This window comes from Oryctolagus cuniculus, chromosome 2, assembly GCF_964237555.1.
Source record: "Oryctolagus cuniculus chromosome 2, mOryCun1.1, whole genome shotgun sequence".
In the NCBI taxonomy this organism is placed as follows: domain Eukaryota; kingdom Metazoa; phylum Chordata; class Mammalia; order Lagomorpha; family Leporidae; genus Oryctolagus; species Oryctolagus cuniculus.
The window spans coordinates 111,317,578-111,338,152 of NC_091433.1; the positions used below are offsets into that span (position 1 = coordinate 111,317,578).

Genomic DNA, 20,575 nt, shown 5'->3' on the forward strand with positions numbered 1-20,575 from the left:
CGAGGGCCGGGGCGGGGAGCCCGAGGAGGCGGAGGCAGAGGAGGAGGAAGCCGGAAGTGGATCGGCTGGGTCGGTCCGGGCGTTGCGGGATTGGGGCCTGGGATCGCTCGGCCCCGGGCAGCAGAGGAGCCCGTGACGGGGCGGAGCGGCGCCATCCCAGCCTTGAGGCCTGCTGACCGGTGAGGAACAGGGAGTCGCCTGGGGAGGGTCCTTCCTCTGCTCAGGTGGCACCCCAAAGTGCCGGTCCCAGATCCCCAGTCCCTGCGGCCCAGCCTGGTCCTCCGCCCCCTCCCAGCACCCTCTGGCCGAGACCCCGCGTCCGGGTCTTCTGCCTCCTCGTAGCCGAGCCCCGGTACCTCCTCCCCGTCACCGTAGTTTGCCAAGACCCAACCTGGTCGCTGGCCCTCTGCAGGTCCTCCTCCCACACCCCTGTTCCAAAGTCCTCTGTCCCCGCCCCCCAAATCGCCGCAGCCCTCCCCTCTCCTCTCATCCCTGGTTCCAACCCCCATCCTCCCGGGTCGGCCCTGACAGCCCTCCGCCGGCCTCACCGGCTGCGAACCTAGCGCATTGCTCTTCCCGGGACAGGCAGGCTCTGCGCGCCCCGCGGAGGTCGGCGGCTACCAGCAGCGACCGCAGAGCGACGGCGGGCGGCCCCGGGCATGTACGCCCCCGGAGGCGCAGGGCTGCCCGGCGGGCGCCGGCGGAGGAGCCCGGGAGGCAGCTCTGTGCCCAAGCAGCCGGAGCGTAGCCTGGCCTCGGCCCTGCCTGGCGCCCTGTCCATCACCGCGCTGTGCACTGCTCTCGCCGAGCCCGCCTGGTTGCACATCCACGGAGGCACCTGTTCCCGCCAAGAGCTGGGGGTCTCGGATGTTCTGGGCTACGTGCACCCGGACCTGCTGAAAGGTGAGGGCGCTCCGGGCCTGGGTGGGGAGCGGAGCTGACCAGGGCCAGGCACTTGGTGGAAGGAAACGGCCCCATTCCTGCCTGGTGTTCCTGCCCACCAGGTGGCTCTGTTTGGGGTCCGGGCACCTCATTAAATCTGATGTTATTCAGCAATGCACCTTCTCACAGCCATGCTAATCCGGACTGCTGCTATTTTAGGCTTCTGCGGGAGGAAGGGCGCTGGGTATCACAACCAGCTGCTCCCTTCTAAGGAACCTGTGGGATGCAGGAAAGCCGCTCTGGACTGATGGGTGGAGACAAGGGAGCTTCCAGTATGAATAGGTTTAAAAAGATACTTTAGAGTTGTATGGTGATTGGATTTTTACTAGAGGAACAAGAGAGCTCGTGGCGTTTTAGGTCATCAGAACTCAGTTCCGTTGCCCGCATCAGTAAGAGTTGGACGTGAGTCTTTGCAACCATTACAGGTGCGCCTGACTGTGGTCCTCCTGCTTCTCCACCAGGTAGGCAGAGGAAAGTGACTGTTCAGTTTACTGAAAGGGAGGCCAGTGCCTTCGGGAAGGTGGATCCTTGGGAGCCCCCGCGCCCATCCTGCCCAGTCCCGCGTCCCTCGGTGAGGGTGAAGGCCTTGTGAGGGCAGGGTGGCAGCACCTGGTTTTTATGTGAAAATGGTGTGTGCTGCCCACACAGTCCCTAGTCACAGCACAGTTCATCACCCCGAAGTCTTTTTGAGCCTTTCTTGAAGGCCTTCGTGCTTTCCACCTGTGCCGTCACTGGTGAGGAGGCATTCCAGATGTCGCTGCCCTGCATGTTGGAAGCCCTTCCTGTGAAATATCTACATGTTGCCTCTTGACAGATTCAGGCACTAGAATTGGCCAAACGGCCCCTGTGCCTCTCTGTGCCCTGGGCTATAGCCCACCTCTTCAAGGTGAAGAAGGCGGAAAAGCCTCATCTCCTTCCCCATGTTGTCTGTCTCTGAGCCTTCTTTCAACATTTTGCTTCTCTCTAGAGTTCTAGAAGCTTTAGGGCGATCTTACGGAGCACAGGTTGGGAGCTTTTCTGGTTTGTTCCCAGATCTCACCTGGATGATACCATTGGCTGGATTGGCTCATGAAAGCCGAAATCAGGCCCGTGAAGGAGGCTTGGTGCTGGCAGCTTTTTCTCTGCCATGTAGCTGACAGCTTAAAGGCCGTGGAGTTGGAGTGCGTCTGGTCGGCTTTCCCTCAGCACAGTTCCCTGCACTTGGCTTTCCCTGAAACACAGCTGCCACCGTCTGTTAATTCGGCATCGGTCTCTGGTGGTTCAGTGCTTGAGAGTTCAGTGTCACCCAGGAGCTGGGAGACCGTTCACCACGCCCCTCCTTGGCAGATCGTCCCTGGAAGTTTCTTGTGATGGAGCAAGAGGCGATCAGGTCTCATCGTTATTTCTGAGATCTGGGGAGCTGGGGCTCAGAAAAGCAAAGTGATGCCCCCTGCCACCCAGCTGGGGTTGGCGTAGCTGGGGCTCCCTCGCATCTCTCATGCCAGCATGAAGTGATGCCGTGTCACTCACAGTCCCTACCCTTTGATTCACCTCAGCTGTAGAAAAGTGAGCTCGTGAGCATCCCACCTAGGTGTGCAAGGGCATCCTTGTCAAAGCCACATTAAAAATAGAAATGAACTCTTGCTGCAGCCTCTCATTTGTTCACATATCTATGTACCCTTTCTAAGAAATTACTCAGGTCGGACTCTGTCTTTCATAAAGCACGTGGCCTTAACCTTGACAGTACATTTGCTCACATTAGCCCTTGTGTAGTTTCTGCCTGGGCAGCTGTGGCCCTCTCCTTGGCGGTTGCACACTAGGAACATTTGGTGCCCATTGATTAGAAAGTTGACCCTGGTGCCCCCCAAGCTATCACAGGAGAAGCTGGGGACCCAGGAGGTCCCTAACTGCTTCTCCTCCCCCTTGTCTCTGTACTTGTTGGGTTTTGAGTGCCCAGGCATACGGTCTTCAGACACGGGTGTCCTGTGTGCTGTGCTAATCTGCAGGGCAGAGAGATGTCCTGACCTGGAAGCCTGAGGGAGCAGAGCTGGGGGCACACGGCTCCTACAGACGCTCCAGAGGGAGGGCAGGCTAGCTGGTCACCACTCAGCCCCTGCCTGAACGCCCATGTTGACATGGTGCTGAGCACGTTCCTGCCTGCTTTCTGTTGCTCCTACAGAACGTCCTGACTTGGTAGCTACTGCCTTCAGCTGTGCTTTGCGAAGGTCTCGGCTCAGGGAGCTCCGTAGCACACAACTGCTCTGAAGTCCATCCCCTGACCAGCCTGCCAAGCGTGCTCCAGCTTGCTTTGCCACTTCCTTTAGAGCTGCCCGAGGCTCTTCATTTCTCTGTTCTCATTGAGCTTTTATCACAAGCCCAGCAGAAGCCGAACTTTGTTTTATTGCACATGGCCTCCATGTTTGGGCTCGGATTGGTAATGGCAGAGCCATTCACCCTCCCACTGTCATTCCCAGGCCTCCGAGGCTGTAGCAGACGCAGGCTGGCTTAAAAGACTCCGTTCTGAATTCTCTCTCTCCCCTAAAGGGGTGCTTGTGTCTCTCAGAGATCTTTCACCCCAGCCCAGGTCCAGAGACTTGTTGGGGTCTCCAGTGGTCCTGGGGAGGGGGAGCGCCACACCCTACCTGCTGCTGCAGTGTGGCCGGCAAATGACAGTGCCACCGGCGAATGACAGTGCCACCAACAGCCTCAGGAAGCATATTTGGAGAATGAGGAAGTGCTGGATTTGAAGTCAGGTGACTCATGCTTGTCAGTAGCCTCTGGAAGATCAAGGGCCTTCCAGGGAGGGCCTGTGTGCCTGCAGGGTGGTGACAGGTGCAGCTGGCACTTCCAGGGCCTGCAAGGCCTGTCTCCAGATTAAGACCATTGGTATCTGTGGGATTACGGAGCTGGCACCAGATGGCCCTGTTGGTGGCCTGTGTCGGAGGCCTGTCTGAAAGCTGGAGTCACAGTGGGAGGGCTGTGCGGGTGGGATGGATACACAGAGAAGGCCTGGGGCAGTGGGGGAGCTCCTCCAACAGGGATCCCAGCAAGGAGGCAGGGAGATGGGACAGAAGCAGGAAGCTGGTCAGGAGCCACATTTGCCTTCCTGCCGCAGCCTATGTGGGTCAGGCATGAGTTAGAGCAAGGGACAGGTAGACGGGAAGAGCCAGGGCCTTCAAAACAAACCCAGCCGGTGACTCACCAGTGACCTTGGGCAAAGTCAGTTCCATGGGATCCTATTACACAGTAGCTGCCTTCTTCCCTGATGACTGGAGAGGACCGGCAAGCCATGTGCACCAAAATAAACAGGCCGGAGCACAACTGGAGGAGAGGGTGTGCCGTGCGTTTTGCCCAAGTGTTGTCCCCTGAACCACCGGGTCAAATTTACAGACCCAGCCCTGTGTACCATTTCTGTCCCACAAGTAAAGTCACCCGTGCAGCACCTCTGGGGCTTTGTTTGTCTAGCCATGCTCTCAAGAGAGCTGGTGTTTGTGGCCTGCCCTGCTGTACTGCTGTCCGGGAAGGGAGGGGAGAAAGATGCCGAGCTGCTGAGCCCAGGGGAGGCTCTGAGCTGCGTCCTGTACGCCCCGGGAACTGCCTGGCCTTCTTGGGTGCACAGAAATCCTTTGAGGAAAGCCCGCCTGTTAGCGGGCAGGCTCTGGGGCATCCATGAGCACCCCCAGAGGGAATTTCCTGTTTGCTTTCCCTACTGAACCGGAGGGTTTGTTTAAGTCACAGCTTTGGAACAGAGGAAAGCAGTTTAACGTTGAAACAAAATGTGTTGGAATTTTGGGTCAAAAGTCGCTTTTCGCGAAGTACCCCATTTTCAGTCTGGTGGGCAGCCCCTGAGTCTGGCTTTGTGGGCTCCTTGTCTGGCCCACACTGATTGATGTGTGTCGTTGAAGTTTTGGGGTAGCAAGTAGAGGCACACCAGTGGCCGGGGCAGTCCCAGTACAGGGGGCTGCTGTGTCACAGCATCGCGTCAGCTGACCCTCCCAGAAAGTGACCTGCTCAAGGTAACACATAGCCTGTGACCACACATATCCTGTGGCCAGCCGAGGACTTGGCTCCAGGTCCAGAGCTCTGCTGGTGTCCTGAGCATGTTCCGGAGCTGGACTGGAGGGCCTGAGTGCTGCCCAGGCTTCAACACCACCCCAATAGGTTTCGTCCAGTAATTGCCCATGTGGACATTCTTTGTTGCACAGTGGCCCAGACCTTTCTTGCCTTTTTTTTTTTCTTTTTTGAGATTTCGTAGCCCACACGGTTCCTTTTGTAAGCTCAGCAGCTGCTGGCCTTGCGGGTTGCCGCTGTCTCTGACGGTATCAGCTTCTGGCTGTTCAAACACAGCTCTTGAGGACTTGATTGGTTATCTCCATCAGGGAAAAAATAAAGTGGCTGGCTCAGGGGCTGGGTGATTCGGAGCTGGTCAGTACAGGGGGCCCTCACTGACATTTGGAGTCTAACTCTGTGTGACCTTGACAAAGTCAACCTAATCTCTTAGAGTCGACTTTCATCTGAGCTGTGTGATAAACCACACCACACACCCCGCCCCGGCCAGAGTGGACAACAAGGATTCACAGAGAGAACTTTTTTTTTTTTTTTTAAAGATTTATTTGTTTATTTGAAAGACTTACAGAAAGAGATTGATCTTCCATCTGCTGGTTCACTCCCCCAAATGGCCACAACAGTCAGGAGCCTAGAATTCCATTTGTGTCTCCCACAAGGGTGCAGAGGCCCAAGCACTTGGGCCGTGATCCACTGCTTTTCCAGGCCATTAACAGGGAGCTGGATTGTAAGCGGAGCAGCCGGGACTTGAACCAATGCCCATATGGGATGTCAGTGTTGCAGGCAGCAGCTTAACCCACTATGCCACAATGCAGGCTCCAGGAACATTTTTTTAAAATAGCATTTGTTAAAAGATTTATCTATTTATTTGAAGGGCAGAATGACGCAGAGAGAGGGAGATACAGAGAAACAGATTTTCCATCCACTGGTTCACTGCACAGATGCCCACAACAGCCAGGGATAGGACAGGCTGAAGTCAGGAGCCAGGAACTCTATCCAGGTCTCCTACATGGGTGGCAGGAACCCGAGTGTTTGGGCATCATCTGCTGCCTCCCAGGCACCTTAGTGGGAAGGTGCATTGCAGATGTGGAGTAGCAGGACTTGAACCAGGCATTCTTCCTTGGGATGTGGTCGTCCTAAGCATAACCACTGCATCACAACATCCGCCCCAAACTTTTGATTGATCTGTGTGTGCAAGGTAGCTCCAGCAGTGTTTGTTCTGGGGTCGGTCAGAGGACACCTGGAAGGAGAGGGACATCACCTGTGAAGCTTTGTACCGTGTATCTGTCCTCCACTGGAACAAGTGTGTTACTGGCCAGCATTGTGGAGAGACGGGCTAAGCTGCTGCTTGCAGTGCTGCCCTCCCATATTGGAGCGCCAGTTTCAGTCCTGACTGCTTTGCTTCAGATCCAACTTCCTGCTGATGCACCTGGGAAGACAGCAGACAATGGCCCAAGTGCTTGGGCCCCTGCCACCCAGATGCGAGTCCAGGATGCTCCTGGCTCCTGACTTCTACCAGGCCCAGAGCTGGCTGTTGTGGCCTTTTTGGGGTTTGAACCAGTTGATGGAAGTTTCCCTCCCTCCCTCCTGCTCTCCTTCTCTCTCTCTCAGTCTTTCCCACTCTCTCTGTCGCTCTGAGGGTGGGAAATAATAAATTAATAAATAAATCTTTAATAAAAATAAAATAAGTGGCACAGTGTATATCGTAAGTGTACATTTTTAAGGACAACAAAGACTTCCTGTGCTCACCACCTAGCAGAAGAATCCAAGTACAGGCCTTCTGAAGTCCCACATGTCCCCATCCTCAGAGTGCCAGGGGGCATTAAGCAAGGCAAGTGCCATCCCAGCCAGCCGCAGAGCAGCGGGTGACGCGAGCCCGTGCAGCCTGCCTCTGGCCGGTCATGCTCAGAGGCACTGAGTGGGCACTTTGGTTCTGTTGGTACCTGCCACGTGCCACCTGGGCGCCAGGAAGAACTATCGCAGGGAGTTTTTAACAATATTCCAAGTAAAGGCAGGGGTTAGTCCTGTCTCCTAGAGCTTTTCTTCCAGTGAGGACCTGTGGGTGTCTGGACTGTGCAGGCCCATAGCACTGAGGCTGTGTGGGGTTAGATTAAACAAAGGCTGGTGCTGGTGCTGGCGCTGGCGCTGGCGCTGGCGGGGCTCCTGCACAGGCAAGCTTCCTGACAGTAGGCAGTCGCTCAGCCTGGATGCCTGGTCCCAAAACAGATGGTCCGTAGACAAGAATGGGGGACCTGGTGCCAGACACAAGCATGAGGACCTTGTTTGAGCCCAGGCAGCATCTGCTGATGGATTTAACCCTGAGGCAGGCTCCACATGCGTGGTCACACAGGTCCAGGGGCTCCTCCTACGCAGGACACCCTGGTGTTGAGTCTGCTTGCTTAGGTTTAGGTCCTCTGCCCAGGTTCTTGAACTTTACATCAGTTCATCTTTGGAGTCTGGGATCAGTGGGGTTTTTTGTTTTGTTTTGTTTGCTGTGTAAGGCTGGGACCACCTGCAGGGGATTACCTGGGCTGCATTTTGAACTCTAGATTCCAAGGCCCTGCTCCAGACCTACAGTCGGACTGTCTGGGGATCAGGGAACATGTTTTCAGCTGTCACCCCCATAATTCAGATGTGCACTAAACTCCTGATCACTGCTCCAACTCTTAGCCCAAGGTCAGGATTTGGGAAAGAAACCTGTAGTCCGAGTCTTGCCAGCCCTTTCCCGAGTTTCCTAAATCGCTTGATGACCCACGGGCCTGAAGGAGAGGAGAGCTTGCCACAGGTTGGAAGACAGGAGGGAACAAAATGAAGGCCCATTTCCTACTTTCATTAAGGCTTGAAATACTTAATCCTGGCCCACTTTCTTCCTGGATCACCCTTTATTGTAGACTTCCGGGAGCTGTAGCAGTTTGCATAACCATCAAAGGAAACCAACAGTGTGTCTTGTTGAAATTAAAAAAAAAAGGGGGGGGGGGGCCGGCGCTGTGGCACACCAGCTTAACACCCTGGCCTGAAGTGCCAGCATCCCATATGGGCGCTGGTTCGATTCCTGGCTGCTCCTCTTCCAATCCAGCTCTCGGCTATGGCCTGAGAAATCAGTGGAAGATGGCCCAAGTCCTTGGGCCCCGCACCCATATGGGAGACCCGGAAAAAGCTCCTGGCTCCTGGCTTCGGATCAGCGCAGCTCCGGCTGTTGCGGCCATCTGGGGAGTGAACCATGGATGGAAGACCTCTCTCTCTCTCTCTCTATCTCTATCTCTCTATCTCTCTGTCTCTACCTCTCTCTGTAACTTTGCCTTTCAAATAAATAAAATAAATCTTTAAAAAAATTTTTTAAAAAATTGGGGCTGGTGTGGTGGTACAGTAGTTACTCCTCCGTCTGTGGCACCGGCATCCCATATGGCGCCGGTTCTAGTTCTGGTTGGTTGCTCCTCTTCCAATCCAGCTCTCTTCTGTGGCCCGGGAAGGCAGTGGAAGATGGCTGAAGTCCTTGGGCCCCTGCACCCACATGGGAGACTGGAAGAAGTTCCTGGCTCCTAGCTTTTCGGATCAGCTCAGCTTTGGCTGTTGAGGCCATTTGGGGAGTGAACCAACAGACAGAAGACCTTTTTCTCTGTCTCTCCCTCTTACTGTCTATAACTCTATCTCTCAAATAAATAAATAAAATCTTTAAAAAAAAATCAGGGCTGGTGCTGTGGCATAGTAGGTTAAGTCTCTGCCTGCTGTGCCAGGATCCCATGTGGGTGCCATGTTCAGTCTCAGCTGCTTCACTTCTGATCCAGCTCTCTGCTATGGCCTGGGAAGGCAGTAGAGGAGGCCCAAGTCCTTGGGCCCCTATACCCACATGGGAGAGCCGAAAGAAGCTCCTGGCTGCTGGCTTTAGATTGGCCTGGCTCCAGCCATTGCAGCCATTTGGGGAGTGAACCAGCAGATAGAGGATCTCTCAGCCTCTATCTCTCCTTTTCTCTCTGTAACTGTACCTTTCGGAAAAAAAATTTAAAAAGATGCTATTGAAGTCCTGGAAAGGCACGGAAGTTGCCCCGTGTGAACGGTGTGTGTTTGCCATCCTGGGGCTCTCCCTTCACCTCAACCTTGGGGTGCCTTGAATGGCGTGTCTTCTGCTTCTGGGTTTCCTTCCTGGGTTTGGTGGAGTGAGCACCCCCGGTGCTGTCAGTTCCTGAGCCTTCTGGAGCTTTATGGTACAAGCGTAGCTGATGCTTTGCTTTTCCCCTGCTGGCTTTTTTCCTCACCTCTATCAAGTCTAGGTCTGTTCTTCCCAGTTTTCAGAATTTTGTTTTGTACCTCTTTTTCCTTTCATATGGTTTTATGCCTTTTCGTAATGTTCTCTTGGGGTCAGTGTTGTGGCACAGTGGTTCTCTACCCCTACCCTGTCAGTCTGCCTTTCAAATAAATAAAATAATCCTTTTAAAAAATATTTATTTATTTACTTGAAAGGCAGAGTTAGCCAGCACCGCGGCTCAATAGGCTAATCCTCCACCTAGCGGCGTTCTAGTCCTGGTCGGGGCGCCAGATTCTTTCCGGGTTGCCCCTCTTCCAGGCCAGCTCTCTGCTGTGGCCCGGGAAGGCAGTGAAGGATGGCCCAAGTGCTTGGGCCCTGCACCCCATGGGAGACCAGGAGAAGCACCTGACTCCTGCCTTCGAATCAGCGTGGTACGCCAGCCACAGCGTGCCAGCTGTGGTGGCCATTGGAGGGTGAACCAACGGCAAAAGGAAGACCTTTCTCTCTGTCTCTCTCTCTCACTATCCACTCTGCCTGTCAAAAAAAAAAAAAAAAAAAAAAAAAGGCAGAGTTACAGAGAGGTGGAGGTAGAGAGAGAGAGAGAGAGAGAGGTCTTCCATCTGCTGGTTCACTCCCCAGATGGCCGCAATGGCCGGAGCTGTGCCAGTCTGAAGTCAGCAGCTTCTTCCCAGTCTCCCATGTGGGTACAGGAGCCCAAGGACTTGGGGCATCTTGTACTGCTTTCCCAGGCCACAGCAGAGTATTGAATGGGAAGTGGAGCAGCTGGAACTCGAACCAGCACCCATATGGGATGCCAGCACTGCAGGAAGCAGCTTTACCTGCGATGCCATAGTGCCAGCCCCATAAAATAATTCTTTAAGAAATTATTTTGTTCTAATAGGGCTCAGGGAGGAAGTAAAAAGAAATGAGATGGTCCAATCTACCATCTTTCCTAATATATTTAATGCGTTCCTGTAGGTATACATTTCTCTAAACTGCTTCAACTTTTTTTTTCCTTTCTTTTTTTCTTTTTTACCATGGTAAAATATACATAACATTTACCATTTTAGCCATTGCAAGTGTCCAGTTCAGTGACATTAAGTGTGTTCACGTTGTTGTACAACCATGGCCACCATCCATTTTCACAATTTTTTATCATCCCAAACTGAAACTGTATCCCTTCAATGATACCTCCCCAGGCCCTGCCAACCAGCGTTCTACTTTCTGTCTGTATGAATTTGTTCTGGCTGGCTCATGAGTGGTCCCTTCTGAATTTGGTTTATTTCGCTTAATGTAGTGTCAAGTTCAGCTTTCATTTTGGAGCAAAAAGGGAGTGAATGAGTGAATGGAGAATCAGCATTATTTGATTTCTGGCTATAGCCACCTCTGTCATAGCTTAGAAGTCAGCGAGCCTTTCAGGCCAGCCCAGCATCCTGGGGCAGAGTGGGTTAACCTGCCTGGTTAATCCTCAGGATCTTTAAAAGTGCTTGAAAGAGCACAGTAGGCACAGGCAGGAGTCCTGCTTCAGACTGGTCTTGTCGCCCGAGAAAGCCTTGAGGTGGGTGGGGCTGCACCAAGGCCCCCGTGGAAGTTGTCCCAGCTCCCCTGCAGAGCAGCTGGGAGCAGGTGCTAGGAGAGTGCAGTCCAGGACTCCCCAGCCCCCCAGGACTGTGCTGAGGGCCCCCAACCCCTGCCCAGGTGGGACTGCCTACATCAGGGTGTTACCTGAGGCCCTGAAGATTTGCTTCTCCCCCCCCAGATTTCTGCATGAATCCTCAGACAGTACTACTCCTGCGGGTCATTGCCGCCTTCTGCTTCCTGGGCATCCTGTGTAGTCTCTCTGCCTTCCTTCTGGATGTCTTTGGGCCCAAGCATCCAGCCTTGAAGATCACCCGTCGCTATGCCTTCGCCCATATCCTCACCGGTAAGCCTGGGGCCTGCCTGTAGTGGGGAGGAACTGCCTGGGAGGTGCACACTGTTGGGAGCAGCAGGCGGGACTCTGGTTTGTAGGAGCAGGCGGTAGCTTTTCACGGAGCACCGGGGCTGTTGGCAGCCTGCTTCAGTCATTTGCTTGCACACTTGCCAGGATCACAAACGTATTCAGTTCAGCTGTGGAGAAGGGGGGGTGGTGTTAGAATCCCACAGGGAATCTCACAGCACTCCAAACATGGTGTTTGCAGCTTAATCGAGCTCAGGGCCTGGAATGAGGGAGGAGCCAGGCTGTCTCCCCTGGAGTACGTGGGTGGGTGGCTGCTTCCCTGGAAACCAGCCAACTGTCTCTCTCATGACTGGGCTGGCATGTCCATCGGACTTGGGGTGGTGCCCAGTCCAGCTCCTGCACCTATGACCTTGTCCGTTCCCTTTAAGTACCCAGGCATACCTGGCAGCCTTCATATCCCAGTTGCAAATTCTCAAGGCAGATGGGACAGGCCTGGTAGGGGCCTACGGCTGTCTCCAGAGTCAGGTCAGGAGTCCCAAGGGTTCCTTCCAGGATCTAGAGCCAGGCAGGTTCTCTGAGAGTGGGGTTTGGGTAGAGAGGCTGAGAGCAAGCATCCCGGCTAAAGGCTAATGCCCTCTGTGCTGTCGCTCCATCCCCTAGTCCTGCAGTGTGCCACCGTCATCGGCTTTTCTTACTGGGCTTCCGAACTCATCCTGGCCCAGCAGCAGCAACATAAGAAGTACCACGGCTCCCAGGTCTATGTCACCTTTGCTGTCAGCTTCTACCTGGTGGCAGGAGCTGGTGGAGCCTCAATCCTGGCCACAGCAGCCAACCTCCTGCGCCACTACCCTACAGAGGAGGAGGAGCAGGCGCTGGAGCTGCTCTCTGAGATGGAGGAGAATGAGCCCTACCCGGCGGAGTATGAGGTCATCAACCAATTCCAGCCGCCCCCAGCCTACACTCCCTAATGCCAACCAGAAGCTCTCTTCCATGGCAGTCCCTCCCCCAACTCTAGCTCCTCCCATTCCCAGGGGAGCTCCTGTCCCAGCAGGCCTCACGGGTAGGATCCTGACCATGTCCACCACACCTTCCCCAGGAGAGACTTTGCCTTTAGGGTTGTCTATGTGTCCCTGCTCTTAAAACCTGGGATTCATCGATTTTATATAATGCACTGTTTCCCCTCCTACCACCCTCTGCTCCCGTCATGTTCACTAGTCATTACCAACCAGGCATAGTCCGACAAGTTTCCTCCCCTTGCAGGCCATATCGGGGGGGCCGAGACCCTCCTTGGGAAGCTGCTGATAGTAACACCCCAGAGAAAAGTGTCACCAGGGCCCAGGGGAAGGGATACTTCCTTCACAAGGACCAGTGTTTGTTCCACAGCCGCAGCTCTGGGGTGACCCTGCTCTGTCCCCTGCTCCAGTCCCCCTACCATTCCCTCTCTGCGTGCCCCAGTGCCAGGCCACCCGTTCCTTGGAATTCTCTGCACTTTAGCCTTTGGACTTCTCCTCACAAGTGTTCTGGTTCTATGGGGAGAAGGAATTGCCGTTGGGAAGCAGGGCAGTCGCTTGCTTTGCCCTGACCTGCCCTTGGCTTTGTGTGACTGGAGCCAGGCAGGAGAACCTGGTAGGAGACCGAGGCCTGCTGGTGCCTACACGTGACCAGAGCGAAGGGGACTTGATCTCCCCAGCCCCTTCGCCTTTTAAAATGTGAGTGGTTTTACAAGGAAACAAAACCAAGCAACAGCGACAATAATATTCTTTTTAAAATAGGGACAAGGCTGTTGTTTTCCACAAATGTGTCCCATTCCTTCTGGCTCTGCAGTATTTTGGGCCACGGCGCCTTTCCAGCCCATAGTATTTCCTCCCCGAGTCTTTCCCAGCAGTGTGTGCCCTCCTCCCTGGTTCGTCCCTGCCCCCAACCCCACACTAACTGTGGCTCCCTGGGGCCTTCCTGTGGAACCCAGAGCCGCGTGGCCCCCGAGGGGCTGAGGACTGTGGCCTGGCTGGCCGGCCAGCGTGGTGCTCCTCAGAACTGCGGCACTGAGATGTAACCTGGCCTCAGTTCAGGAACAGGGGCCATGGCAGGGCAGGAACCCACCATTCTCCACATAGGAACCACAACCAGCGGGCCCCACACATGAGGTGTCAGAACCACCCCGTCAGACAAGCAGGCGTGGCCGTAGCCTTCGGTCTCACATGTCCCCTAGACTGTCACTGGGGGCTACAGCTTGCTGCATGCCCCTCTCCCTGTCTCAAATGTACTCTGGCCTAACAGTGTGGAACTGGATCTGTTTTGCCCAGCCATCACTCTGGCTGCCCTGTAGCTCCAAGTCTGGCAGAATTCTCTGCCCTGACATTGGGACATACAGTGGGAGCAACTTGACAGACCTCCAATATGGATCCAGATGGCCAAGCTGTCCTCGTTCAGTTACTGGCTTTGGGATCCACGTCCAGTGCTGAGCTGAAAGGAGACAGATTCCGGTCTCCTCCAACCCTTAAGGCAACAGGCAGTTCAAGCAAGACTGGAGAATGGACACTGCTGCTGAGCTGTGGCTGGAAAGGGACTGTCCCGCCCCTGTCTGTCTTTGGCCACGTGACAGGAGGTGTCTGGACAGATGCCCATGTGGGTGATGATGACCAGGCTGCCCGGAGTTCACTGCCGTGATGCCAAAGTGTGTCCCAAGGTGACTCTCCGCTCTTCCAGACTCTTCTGTCAGGCAAGGAACGATGCCCTGTGATAGGCGCGCACAGAGCCACGGAGCTGAATGAAGTCTGACTTTCTGTGAAGCCCTGAGTTTGTCATTGGCAGATTCCTGAGGTGTGGCCAGCTCTCTTTGACTGTGGGTGTCTGAGTGGGCAGGCCAGGAGACCAGGCACCAAACACGCATGCCAAAGTGACCCGGTCATCTCACGAGGACCTGGACATGACCCTGTGGACCGTTCCACGTGATTCAGAACCCGGTTTTTATTTGCCTCCCATGCCTCGGGCCTTTCTTTCTCTCTTCCCCAGCCATCCTGACACCGATAGTTTGTCATATAAATTCCCCTGGTTGTGTGTTTTTTTTTTTTTTTTCTAGGAAAAAAATTAAAAAGCAAAACAAAAACAGCAGAAACCACAAATGAGAATGTAAACTCCAATGGCTGTCTGTCATTTTTCTGTCATATCTCCTGATTTGGTTTGTTCTTTAACTCTTAGACAAGCGGCTCATGATTTAAAGCATAATCAGCATGTACCTGTGCCTTCTCCGTGCAGGGCATTTACAGTTTTTTAGGTTGAGAAACAGCATTCCTTGTGCTGTTTCACTCCCCAAAAACCTTCCGTGACTGGCGGCCTGAAGTGGAGAGCTGGGATTTCAATCCAGCTCTCCCTCACGGGTGGCAGGATGCTGATGGCTTGAGCCATCACTGCTGCTTTCCAGGGTCTGCTTTAGCAGGAAGCTGGAGTCAGGAGCTGGCGCCGGGAGTCAAACCCAGGTCCTCAGCTACAGGACATACACCCTCCTCTACTTCTTAACCACTAAACCAAACACCTACCCCTCCATGCACGCCACTTTCACCTCCAGGAGTGCCCTGATCCTGACAGCTTCCAACAGGAAGTTTCTAGCACCCACAACTTAGTAGACTCTGCCCACGTTCTCAACTTTAAACCCTGAGCTCCTCTGCATTCCCAGGTTAGCTGCAGGAGACCGCTGCTTTCAAACTGTAGCCACTGTATGGGAGGCAGTGGACTTCTTCAGGCTGTGCCTGGTGCTCCATCCCTTCTTTGAAACATTGGGAGTGGATACTGGGAAAGGCATGGGAGTAAAAACCGTTGTGGGAGTGTGATCTGCAGCAGAGCTCTTCCAGGGCAGTGTCAAACCTCAGTGGTTGCCCAGAATCTCCCCGGTCCCTCCCTCAAGCACTCCCCCACACACCAAGCCTATGGTCAAAGGGCTTAGGGCTCCTTTTCGAAGCAGCCCACTTTGGGATTCTGTTTCCATTCCTGGGACAATACACACATTTTGCAGGAGCCGGGAATGTGCCTGCTGTCACTGCAGGTCCATTCGGACACTTGTGAAGGGCCCCTTTGGTTGTGCATAAAGCACTGTTAGTTTACCCCAAGAAAGACGTGGCTGATGGGTGCCCTGTCTGTGAGGCTTTTATGGCCCTGGTTCAGGAGGTGGACCTGTCTCTGGAGGCAGAGTGAAATGGGAAAGTGCTGTGCTACTTTTTTTTTTTTTTTAATATTTATTTATTTGAAAGAGTTACACATAGAGGAGAGGCAGAGAGGGAGAGAGAGAGAGGTCTTCCATCCAGTGTTTCACTCAGTTGGCTGCAACAGCTGGAGCTGGGCCAATCTGAAGCCGGGAGCCAGGAGTTTCCTCCTGGTCTCCCATGCGGGTGCAGGGGCCCAAGCACTTGGGCCATCCTCTCTGCTTTCCCAAGCCATAGCAGAGAGCTGGATCGGAAGTGGAGCAGCCGGGACACGAACCGGCACCCATGTGGGATGCTGGCACCTCAGGCCAGGGCGTTAACCTGCTGCCACAGTGCAGACCCCTGTGCTACTTCTGATCTGATTAGGAAAGGCTTCCCCGAGGGCTTGATGTGGAAGAGTATTTGGGGGTGGGGAGGACCCACTGAGGTGATGGCAAAACAAAAGCACATTGGCCAGGATGGGGTTGAGGGAGGAGGTTGGAAAGGTGAGGGAAGCCCTGGAAGGGTTTTGAGAAGGGAAAAGGGCTCAGCTTTTTTTTTTTTTTTCTTTAAACATTTATTTATTTGAAAGAGTTACAGAGCTGCAGAGGGGACAAGGTAGAAGGGGAAGAGAGCAGTCACACTTGGTCCCCAAGACCCAGTGTCTCTGCTGGGTGCTGGCATAGGGATCTACACAACAGGTGTAAGGTGGAGTTGGCTGTGCAGGCCCAGGGTGGCTCCCACACTTGAAGCTGGGGGATGTGCAGGGCAGCAAGGGAAGGCCCTTGGGGAGCAGGAGCATTGTGTGTGTGGGGGTGGTCTCCACTGGATAATGAGGAAGCCTTCCACTGGCATCTCACCCATGGTGTCCGCACACTCAGCCGCTGCATACGGGGGACACGAGGATCTGTGTGGAGACTCCAGGGACGAGTGAAGCCCGTGGCCCTTGAGCTCAAAGACTACAGTCTTTCCTCTGCCTCTGCATTTTTTGTGGGCATAGCCTTGTAATTGGGGTGGGAACAAAAAAATGTCTCCTCTAGTCACGTGAAGTGAAGGCACTGTGTGAAGGACGCTGGCTCGAGAGCTAAGACACCCTTTTTTCTCTGGAAGCTTTGGGGAAAATGCTAGGCTGTGTTGCTGCTAGAGGGAAGTTTCCTCAGGAGAATGTCACTGGACACTGCTGGGCTGGGCTGGGCTGGCTGCCCATTTGGGTGGGCGGGCGGGCATTAGAGAGGGAGAGGCCCCTCTGCCCAACCATGTATCTGAGGAGTTTGGCAATGGAAGAACTTTCAGGGACTGGCATTATGGTGCAGCGGTTAAGCCGCCACCTGTGACACTGGCACCCCATGTGAGCACCAGTGCAAGTCCCTGCTAATGCGCCTGGGAAAGCAGCGGAAGATGACCCAAGTGTTTGGGCCCCTGCCATTCACATGAGAGACCTGGAAGGAGTTCCAGGCTCCTGGCCCAGCCTCAGGCATTGCGACCATTTGGGGAGTGAACCAGCAGATGGAAGATCTCTCTCCCTCTGTCTGTCCTCCTCTCCCTGTCACTCTGCCTTTCAAATAAATAGATTTTTTAAAGAAACTTGAGAGACAACTATGGATCCATCTTGTTTCAGGCGTTGAGTGAGTCCCTGAGGATGCAGCCCATGAGCAGCCCTGTTCAGAAGGTTCTGTCCTTACTTCTGTTTCTAGAAAATGGCGGCTAGCCCCGTAAAGGACCTTCACTTCTTGGTGAGGTGCACCACGTAGCCCAGCTGCTTCCCTGGGGTTCACTTCCTTGTTGGGGAGTCGATGCTGGCACAACACATGTCCCGGCAGCGGCGATGTGAAGCCACCGCATGCCCCCGAGCGCTCCCCCCACTGCTCATTGCTGCTCTTCAGCCTCCATTGGCACAGTCATCATATGGCGTCTCCTGAGTCTTCGAGATCTCAGCTGGCAAGGGAAGGGCATAAGGTGGCTACCCAAACGGTGAAAACTCATACTAGAGACATGCCACGAAATGCCATGGATTCTAAGGGCAAGGCTGAAGGGGTCAGGAAAGCTATCCTGGGGTCTCTTTGAAGACCCTGAGAAGTAAAGGAGTGGCAGATGGGCTGGGTTGGAGGCCCTGTCTTTAGGTCTGTCAGCTTGTGGGTTGCTCATACAGTCCTATCACAAGGCAGGCTAAGCCACTTCCCCCCGCCTCCTGCCCATAACATGACAGCACTCGACCAGAGAAAGTCTGACCTCTGCAGGACTGCACCCCTATGCCAAGCAGTGGGATTCTCTTCCCTGCAGGCGGCCCACTCCCAAGGGGAAGGAGGGCTGGAGCTGCCTGTCAAGACCAGTCTCCCCCTCCCCACCTGCCTACTGGAGTAGTCATCTTTTGCTTTCCCTGGGCCAATCAAGGGATAGAGAGAAGAAGGGACATCACCCCTAGTGTAGCTCCCTGCACGTGGAAGGCAACCAGTACTGTTCCTGAGGGCTAGTGGTGTGGAGGGCCTGGGACCTGGTAGAAGGGGAAGGTAGCCATTGGCCCCCAAGGCCCAGTGTCTCAGCCAGGTGTTGGGGAAGGGGCCCATCACACAACAGCTGATCACTAGATGTTCTGGCCTGGTTCTGAGAGGAGTCGACCTGAGGTGTCTTTGGCCTTGCAGTTCATGTATAACCTCATTCTTGATGACGAAAACAGAATCTTTCAAAAAGTTTTAGATTCTGAATTTGGAGCAAATTGCCTGCTCTGAGGAGATTTCACATAGTGAGGAGAAGTGGATGAAGATTGTGAACACTTTCCATTATGAATAATAGATGGATAGAGCTTTGGGTTGCATACACATTTTGAAGGAAAGAAAAGGCACTTATTGCTGCCTTTTGGCCTAATAGTTGGAGAGCAGGGGTTGCATCAGACTCAAACAACTTACTGTTGGAAAGGGACCAAGGCCCAGGCATCAGAGCTAATGATAACTGAGAGCAGGCCCATTTAGCCCTTGGTGCAATGCCTGCCCTTGGGGGTAATGCCTGAGAAGTGTACAGAGCTCTGAAGCTGGGGTGGCCTTCAGAGTTGTCCTGAGTACAAGCGAGGGGCCAGTCATTGTCCCCAGAGGGGAGGTGTGTGACCTTGGCTGAGTAAACTCACTGGGGTGCAGTTCCCAAAGAGGCAGTTGGGCAGCGGTGCTTCCGTCACGAGGGGATGTGGGCATTCGCCACCATGTGCCATGCAGGTGCACTCCTTGGCACGAGTTCTGGGGGAAAATGACGTGCATCAGATGAGCCAGTCTCCACCACCACAGCTTTCCGGAGGCAGCTACAGAGCTCACCCTCTCCCTTGTCTGCCACCCGGTTTAGATCTTCCCACCCTCACTTACTCTCACTTCTGCTGAGCCCCTGGCCACCATCACCTTCTCAGGCCACAGCTGCGGCACTGGTCCATCGATCATCAAAATGGAGCAAGGGCGTACAAAAACACCTGGGTGAGTCAGGCAGGTGCCAAACATAGTCCTTTTTGATTTCTTTGTATAATTGAAGCCCTGCCTCTTCGTGCTGATCAGAGTCAATTATTTCTTTTTTTTTTAATAGAGAGCTTTTATTTAATAAATATAAATTTATTTATTTATTTGAGAGGTAAGTTACAGAGAGTGAGAAGGAAAGACAGAGAGAAAGGTCTTACTTCCATTGGTTCACTCCCCAATGAACCTCCTTCCATTGGTTCATTCTAAATGGCTGCAAGGGCCAGAGCTGTGCCGATCCAAAGCCAGGAGCCAGGAGTTTCCTCCTGGTCTCCCATGCGGGTGCAGGGGCCCAAGCACTTGGGCCATCCTCCACTGCTTTCCCAGGCCACAGCAGAGAGCTGGATAGGAAGAACAGCAGCTGGGACTAGAACTGGCGACCCTATGGGATGCCAGCGCCGCAGGTAGAAGATCAACCTAGTGTGCCATGGCACTGGCCCAGATATAAATTTCATAGGTACAACTTTCGAATTATAGCAGTTCTTCCCCCAACACCTGCCCTCCCACCCCCTAGAGTCAATTATTTCTGCCAAGGGTGGGTGTTGTGGCACTATGGGTTAAGCCACTGCTTGGAACACCAGCATTCTATATCAGAGTGCTAGTTTGAATCCTGGCTCTGCCACTTCTGATCCAACTTCTTGCTAATGTGACTGAGAAGGCAGGAGATGAAGGGTCAAGTACTTGGATGCCTGCCACCCATGTGGGAGAACAGGATGGAGCTCCAGGTACTGGCTATGGCCTGGTTCAGCCATGGCTGTTGCAACCTTTTGGGGAATGAACCAGTGGTTGGAAGATCTCTCTCTGTCTCTTTCCCTCTCTCCCTGTCACTGTGCCTTTCAAACACATCTTATAAATAAATAAATAAATCTTTTAAAAATTTTATTTATTTATTTGCAAGAGTTACAGAGAGGCAGACAGAGACAGAGAGAGGTCTTCCATATGCTGGTTCACTCCCCAGATGGCTGCAACGGCCAGAGCTGGGCCAATCTGAAGCCAGGAGTCAGGAACTTCTGGGTTTCCTTTGTGGGTGCAGGGGCCCAAGGACCTGGGCCATCTTCCACTGTTTTCCCAGGCTATAGCAGAGAGCTGGATTGGAAGAGGAGCAGCCGGGACTTGAACTGGTGCCCATATGGGATGCTGGCACTGCAAGCAGCAGCTTTACCTCCTATGCCACAGCGCTGGCCCCTAAATAATCTTTAAAACACATGACTCCTGCCAGGATGGTGACTCCTGCTTATTGGTCCCTTGGCATACTTCTGCTCTTTGGAAACCAGGACCTCAAAACCCTCAGACTTCAAAGTTGTAGTGATAGAAACACTCCATTTTGGGATGAATGAAGAGTGGAGCCACTCCTACCTTGGTTCCTAGCCCTCAGTCTTCTTCCTAGTGGGACATGACACCTAGCTGGTTGTTGATAGAGTATAAACTGTGTCTTGGAAGGCGATGTCTTGGCCTTAACAAGCATCCTCTCTAAGTTGGCGCCTCAGCTATTCCTTCATCAGGGCTCTCCAGGGTGGTGCAGTGAGTCCCCTCGTCACCTGCCACTGTCGTGACCCCTTCCTCAGGGGTCACAGGACGTTCTGTGGGATCCTGGGTCAATGCATGAAACACTCAGTAAGCCCTCAGACATTGGTGCTGGCCATGGCTCTGTAGGCAGAAAAGGCAAACCATATCCAGAATGCGTTAAGTCTAGTCCAAATAAATGCTGCCTTCTTCGACGTGGACGCGGCTACCTGCTGTCCTT

General features: G+C 53.8%; 1 protein-coding gene and 1 long non-coding RNA gene across 2 annotated transcripts; both read left to right on the forward strand.

Annotated features, from left to right (window-relative positions):
* Positions 1-22: 22 nt before the first annotated feature.
* Positions 23-14,308, forward strand: TMEM127 (transmembrane protein 127). The gene is made up of 4 exons (XM_002709557.5): positions 23-179; positions 586-903; positions 10,989-11,153; positions 11,829-14,308. The coding sequence occupies exons 2-4, from the start codon at positions 660-662 to the stop codon at positions 12,134-12,136; spliced, it is 717 nt and encodes a 238-aa protein (XP_002709603.1). The 5' UTR covers positions 23-179; positions 586-659; the 3' UTR covers positions 12,137-14,308.
* LOC127488186 (uncharacterized) lies at positions 911-6,834 on the forward strand. The gene is made up of 2 exons (XR_007915641.2): positions 911-1,403; positions 1,975-6,834. It is a non-coding gene; the product is annotated as an uncharacterized lncRNA (long non-coding RNA).
* Positions 14,309-20,575: the final 6,267 nt, after the last annotated feature.